The 7,500-nt window shown below is 34.2% G+C and overlaps 2 protein-coding genes across 7 annotated transcripts in view; one reads left to right on the forward strand and one right to left on the reverse strand.

The window, feature by feature from the left end:
• The window catches only part of LOC137632243 (sodium- and chloride-dependent glycine transporter 2-like), a 13,575-nt gene extending 11,359 nt beyond the window's left edge, over positions 1-2,216 (reverse strand). Inside the window, exon 1 of the mRNA XM_068364130.1 lies at positions 2,068-2,216. Coding sequence (XP_068220231.1) covers positions 2,068-2,212 — 145 coding nt within the window. The 5' untranslated portion in view covers positions 2,213-2,216. The remainder of the gene's footprint in view (positions 1-2,067) is intronic.
• The window catches only part of LOC137632488 (F-box/WD repeat-containing protein 2-like), a 477,230-nt gene that overhangs the window by 370,716 nt on the left and 99,014 nt on the right, over positions 1-7,500 (forward strand). The window lies entirely within an intron of this gene.

A 7,500-nucleotide genomic window follows, 5' to 3' on the forward strand; every position in this document is an offset into this window, starting at 1 on the left:
TACATCTACTAATATCCTCACGGGAAAGTAGGAGGCTGATTTCTGAAACTCTGTCAGTATTTTGAACATTTAAGTAGGAGGGACAATTGGACATATTGAAACTGGTTGTGTGCTACGGATACATTTTTATAAGCTACTTCTGACTTATGTGCAAATTCTCTGTTCTTGCAGAGTATTACTCTTGATATCTGGGTGGCCCAACATTCATTGTTATTGACGTTCTACCAAAGACCACTCTCTTTTGAATATTGAATATGTCTAAATGTTACCTTTAGCCTTACACTTGGGGGTTACATGAATGCGTACCAACACCTTTGTTGACTAGATAGAGTTTCATATTAAAAGGGAAACCAAAAGTGTATGGTGTCTCAAGTTTTCTTTAAAATCTTTTTATAAATTAAATTTTATGGCAGTTTTGCAGAATTGTTTAGGGAGTAATTTGAGATAACGATGAGCTTTGAGGAACTTACAATATCTTTGAAATATGCATTCTGGTTTTCCGTAACTGCAGTGCTTTAACATAGTGCTACAATGTTCTAATGTGTTCACTTAGTTTCAGGAATCTGGCAAGGAATTAATTTTAGAAAATAACGCACGACTGAATCTCTCTCTCTCTCTCTCTCTCTCTCTCTCTCTCTCTCTCTCTCTGAGATAGAAGAAGAGAGAAGTTAATCATTCCCCAGTGATTGGCGAGCACGTTCCACTCCCCAGGCGTGTTCATGTCACCCATTTTAACCTGAGGTCAGAGCCTTAATATTGCTGGGATTGAAACTGGAGAATATAAACAAGTCTTCAGTGTGCTTATGCTTTAATTAAGAGAGTAGATACCCTTTTTGACATTGATATCAAATATTGCATGGCCTGAATCATATGGGTTTGTAAAATACGTATCATGTTACTAGAAATCTAAACTTTGTTCATCAACATTTCGTCATGGCGGGGTTGAGCAGGTAATAATGACCTTTGAAAGTAATTGCGTTTCATAACTTCAAAGAAATTTACTTACTTCAAAGAAAATTGTATTTGAGATAGTGGAAATGACTAAATTAACTAACTGTGGTCATGTTTTTAATTCCCTAAAAATTTTACTTGTTTTTTGTTGTAGAAGAACTATTTTAACGTTGTTACTGATCCTAGGATATTTCATATTCCATATTTACTACTCGTATAATTTATTTTTTTCCTTGTTTCCCTTCCTTAACCAATTTTGGTCCCAATCATACGACTAATTTATGGAGAAAGAAAGTAATTAAGGCGAATTTATGTTTGCTTTTATCACTTGCCAATGAACTTTGGAGATAGATTTGACATTGTTAGTTGGTACTAATTCATTGTTGATTCATTATGATGATTAAAATGGTATTGAACAGATCACGTATTTTCTTCTCTCTTTCTCGCTCACTTTTGGTTATGTGCCGTGGTGACAACCATCTTTATAGGTAAATTACATGTAGAAGCAACAGTGTCATGAGATCTTTGGTTAGCATTCATCCATGTAACTTATTTAATGCATACTTGAGGATATCAGAGAAATTTTTAATACTTGAAAACTGAATAAAATTTCATTTAGCATTTTATGTATATGCATATGTTTTTGTTTTTAGATTATTCTTTTAAAATTGTATTTTTAGAAAATTTTAATACTTGAAAACTGAGTAAAATTTCTTTTAGTATTTTATGTATATGCATATGTTTTTGTTTTTAGATTATTCTTTTAAAATTGTATTGTTAGATATTAAACAATTGTGAAAAATAATTGATTTCATTACATATAAATACAAACTCTCCCTAAGGTAGGACACATTCAAACCGGCTTAGGTAGGACACATTCATACCGGGTAGGCCACATACTATAACAGATCCAAAAAGGTAGGCCACATTCAAACCGGGTAGGCCACATACTATAACAGATCTAAAAAGGTAGGCCACATACTATAACGGCACCATCCATTTTAACTTCGTAAATACCACCATGGCTGAGAGATTTGGTAAAAAAGCAACGATCGTTCTAAGAGTTGCTGTTATTCGGTAGGAAACACTTTCAAAGTAAAAAATTATTCAACTCACCTCCTCCATTTTTGTAAACCAGGAAAGGGAACCTCCACACATTCCCTAACCCCACTGCGTATCCAAGGCACGAGAGAAGAAATTCCACCTTGTTATTCCAGGTACCCCTGTCCGTTGCTGTCGAGATTACGTTTTCTTTCGTCATGATCTTTGCTGAAAAAGAAAACGTGTTTTGTTTGAATTTAAAGTCGGACGCATGCAAATGAAAGGCTTTTATTATTATTATTATTATTATTATTATTATTATTATTATTATTATTATTATTATTATTATTATTATTATTATTATTAGCTAAGCTATAAACTTAGTGGGAAAAGCAGGATGCTATAAGCCCAGGGTTCCAACAGACAAAAAGAGCATAGCGAGGATAAGAGACAAGGAAACAAATAAAATAATTATTATTATTATTATTACCAGCTAAGCTATAAACTTAGTTGGAAAAGCAGGATGCTATAAGCCCAGGGCTCCAACAGACAAAAAGAGCATAGCGAGGATAAGAGACAAGGAAACAAATAAAATAATTATTATTATTATTATTACCAGCTAAGCTATAAACTTAGTTGGAAAAGCAGGATGCTATAAGCCCAGGGCTCCAACAGACAAAAAGAGCACAGCGAGGATAAGAGACAAGGAAACAAATAAAATACGAGGGAATTCGTGAACATTTAAACTAAAATATTTTAAGAACAGTATGCTAACAAGGTTAGAATATATTTTTCATATATAAACTATAAAAACTTCAAAAACACAAAAGGAAGAGAAATAAGACAGATTAGTGTGCCCGGGTATATCCTGAAGCAAGAGAACTCTACTACGAGAGAGTTTATATATATATATATATATATATATATATATATATATATATATATATATATATATATATATATATATATATATATATATATATATATATATATATCAAGAACACGGCATGGTATAGAGACTAGCGAACAATGGTTTGATTTTGGAGTGTCCTTTTAGAAAAGCTGCTTGCCATTGCTAAAGAGTCTCTTCTACCCTTACCAAGAGGAAACTAGCCACTGAACAATTACTGGGGAGCAGTTAACCCCTTGGGTGAAGAAGAATTGTTTGGTAATCTCGGTATTGTCAGGTGTATGAGGACAAAGGAGTGTGGTGAAAGGAAAGGCCAGACTATTCAGTGCTTATGTAGTCAAAGGAAAATGAGCCGTAACCAGAGAGAGTGATCCAATGTAGTGCCGTCTGGGTAGTCAAAGAACACAATAACTCTCTAGCAGTGGTATCTCAACGAGTGGCCGGTGCCCTGGGTAACCTACTAATCCTGCTACTTAATTAGCTATTTGTGTACTAATGATGATTGTAACAATGTAATATCACGCAAGGATTACCATGGGGAGCTATTGTTTTTGTAATTATATATATATATATATATATATATATATATATATATATATATATATATATATATATATATATATATATATATCACCAACGGGATAAAAGCCTCAGACATGTCATTCCACTCGCATTTGTTTCTGGTCTCTGTGCTAGGCTATACCCGAAAAATTTCTTAGTTTGTCAATCCATCGCATTCTCTTTCTCCCCCTGCTTCTTTTGCAATCTCTGGGGATCCATTCTAATATAATTAATGTCCATCTATTATCTGTCATTCTCATTATATGTCCTGCCGATGTCCATTATTTTTATTTTATGTTAGAATATCCTCTATTTGGTTTGCTCTCGTATCCATGTTATTCTTTTTCTGTCTCTTAGAGTTATTCTCACCATTATTCTTTCTATTGCTCTTTGAGTTGTAACTAGCTTGTGTTCTAAGGTTTTAGTAAGGCTCCAAGTTTCTGATGCATAAGTTAATACTGGTAGCACCATTTGATTAAATATTTTTCCTTTTAGAGTTAGTGGCATTTTACATTTCATAATCTCATTTAAATGGTTTACCAAAAGCTCTCCATCCCATGTTTATTCTGATTTTAATTTCGATCTCATGTACTGAAGAAATAATTACTGTCTTCCCTAAGTACATATATTCATTAACAATCTTTAGATGTTTGTCCATAACCCTTATAAGTTGTGTCTGCATTTTCATTAAACATCATCTTAGTTTTTCTCATATTCATTTTCAGCCATGCATTTCTGCTTTCTTTATTCAAATATTCTATCATCTTTTGCAATCGCTCTCATGATTCACTAAATAGAACGAACTCGTGTATAAATCTCAAGTTTTTAAAGTATTCTTCATTAATTTTGATTCCTACATTTTCTAATTATAAGTTCTTAAAAACTTCTTCCAGGCATGCTGTGAATGATTTAGGAAATATGTGATCTTCCTGTCTAACTCCTTTTTCAATCGGAATTTTATCACAATCTTTTTTTAGTTTTAGAATTGCTATTCTTCCCGTATAGATATCTTCAAATGTTCTAACATGAGATACATCTATTCCTTGTCTTTGGAGGGTTTTTATTACTGCTGAAGTTTTGACAGAATCAAAAGCTTTCTTATAGTCTATAAATGCCATATATAGTGGTTTGTCATACTCGGTAGATTTTTCCGTTGGCTAGTTAATTACTTGGATATGGTCAGTTTTCTTGTTATCTTGGGTGATTAGTCTTGCTGTTTTTCTGTTCGGCTTAATGTGATCTTTGTAAATATTTTATATATTACTGAAAATAAACTTATGGGCGGCAATTTTTCAGGTCTTTTGTGTTTCCCTTTTTGTGAATTAGTGTAATGATAAAGTTTTTCAAGCTATAGATATAGAACATTGTGTAACGGTCAGCGTCTTTAACTACTGTACTATGAAATCTTCATCTATCATAAAATCAATTGTTAGGCATTTTTCTCTTGCTGCTTTGTCTCTTTGCGTGCCTTTTAATTCTTTCTTTACTTCTCTTACTGGTACTTTAGGTACCGGTTCAAATGTTTCGTTATATCTTGGCAAAGTTATTTCTTATATCACTATTGTATAGTATTCTTTATTATTTATAACTCCATCTCTTTTTAATAATACTTCCATCTCCATCCTTTAAAGCAAATGTCTGCTGGTGTGTGTGTGTGTGTGTGTGTGTGTGTGTGTGTGTGTGTGTGTGTGTGTGTGTGTGTGTGTGTGTGTGTGTACACATAAGGAATAATTTTTATTGATTTCCCAACACCCTCAAGATCCCCAGGGTACCCCAATTTCAAGAATCCTCTACGAGACGTAACATTTGTGACAATTTTGTAAATTGCTATGTTTCTTCGTTGACTGTGTTTCGTATCTAAATTATTATTGTTATCTAGTTGTGCCTTACTTTTAATTGAAATTGGAAGTAGGGGTTAAATAATATCGTTAGACCCGGTCGTTTCAAGTCACTTTCAAGTGCTTAGCCTTCCTTTTCTTAAACCCGAAGCTGCTAGATCGGTAATGATGGCTAATCTATTTTAATAAACTAAAGAAAGAGATACATATAATTCATGTAGACCGTGTATATTTTTTGTAATACCACGTGGATACTTGATGATTAATGGTTTGCTTGTTTATGGATCTTCACCATAACCAGGTTTTAGTTCGTTGTTTTTGTTATAAGTCATCAGAAGTTTATGAAGTGATGGAAGAAGTAGAAGGGCTTCTTAGGTGGTTAGTTAACTGCGGAGGGACTACGATGGGAATGCAGAGAAGAGATAGATTTTTTTTTTTTTTTTTTTTTTTTTTTTTTTTTTTTTTTTTTTTGTGTGTGTGTGTGTGTCTACAATTTGTAAGCCACAATGTGTGCTTCTTCAAGATGGTTATTCGTGGTCGTCCACCTGTAGCACAAAAGCAGTATGTGCTATTATTACAGTCAAGTACATTTGTATTTTTGCTGTTTTTTTTTCAGGTGTAAGAAAATATTATAGAATAACTTTGACACAATCATTTAGCTTTTGAACTTAAAAATCCACCCTCATCCTTTTCTATAGGTTATTAGTTCCGTCAGTGCACCTCACAGTCCCAGGGAGGTATTTTCAGCATTGCTTCTGGCCCCTAAACCTACGGGCCAACCAAGGGAAAGGCCCGTGCCAACAACAAGTGTTGGCTTTAATACCCCAAGAAGAAGATGGCCCCTAGCTACACTTGCTGTATATCCTACTACTTTACCTCTGTCCTTGCATCCTTCTCACATCTTGTTATCCAACGTCTTACAAATTTTACATAATTGTAACTCGAGGGTTTTACCCTAGGTGCACTCGGGCGCTGAATGGATATATAGCCCAAATCATAAAGTCCCAAATCCTAGGTATCTCCAGACCTCAGACGGATTTGTGAGGAAATGTTACTCGTAGGTCCTTCCACAATTCTATAGTCAATTTCTTTTAGCGATGCAGATTTGCACCGACTCGCAGCGGTGCCCTTTTAGCTCGGAAAAGTTTCCTTGATCGCTGCTTGGTTGGACAAGATAATTCTAACCAATCAGCGATCAGGAAAATTTTCCGAGCTAAAAGGGCACCGCTGCGAGTCGGTGCATATCTGCCTCGATAAAAGAAAGGGACTATAGTTGATAACGGGCTTCTGCTGCCAGCAGTTATCAGGTTATTTTGAAATACAATTCACAAAGCTTACTTTTTCAAGCTCACAGAATTTTTAATTACGACTATATTTTCCCTCCTGTTTTTGTAGGTCTTTTAATTGTTTGTTGTATTGCAAATGGGAATATGTGTAACGTTTTATTTCCGTAACAACGATACAGTTAGATTCATTATGGCAATCAATTGATTACTGAGGGTCATAATATACTTGCAAATGTTAGAGTTGTACCATACTTGTTTCCATACGTAAATGATGGTATGCTTCAGATATAACAATTTTCATGAATTACTGAAAAACTATCGTGTGAAGATTGAATTATAAAGTTCTTCACCATTGAAAAAAAACAATCGACCATGTTGAATACTTCAGTAAAACATGAGAATTACCCCGCTGTACCCACACCTACCTTGGATGTTGTCTGAAGTGGATATAGAGATTATACGAGTCGCACCTCTTGTTCAAACGATGGTTGGGCTTGGTTGGGGCGGTCAGTGGTCGTGTCTAGTATTAATGTCTACGTATTTGAAGTTTTGAAATGAGATGGGATTTCGAGACACGTGACTATTGTATTTTCGCTGCATGTTCACATTCCTGTGACGGATGATTTTGAAAGGAATTCAGTTTCCGTTTGTTTATACCCTTCCAGTTATATAAAGGTTGCATGTGGGTGGTATTTGTGCATTCAGTTGCCTCATGTGCACTAGTTTAGGTAACTAAGTTTTCGTGGTTTTTTTTTTTTTTTTTTTTTTTTTTTTTTTTTTTTTTTTTTTTTTTTTTTTTCGCAAGTGGATATATCGAAGGTATGGTATCACAACTCTTCCAACACAGTTAAAGGGTTACAGCAAAACTGTGGAAAGGTCACCCACATACAAGTATATGTTATAATATCATGGA

The sequence above is a fragment of the Palaemon carinicauda genome, chromosome 41, assembly GCF_036898095.1.
Source record: "Palaemon carinicauda isolate YSFRI2023 chromosome 41, ASM3689809v2, whole genome shotgun sequence".
NCBI lineage: Eukaryota > Metazoa > Arthropoda > Malacostraca > Decapoda > Palaemonidae > Palaemon > Palaemon carinicauda.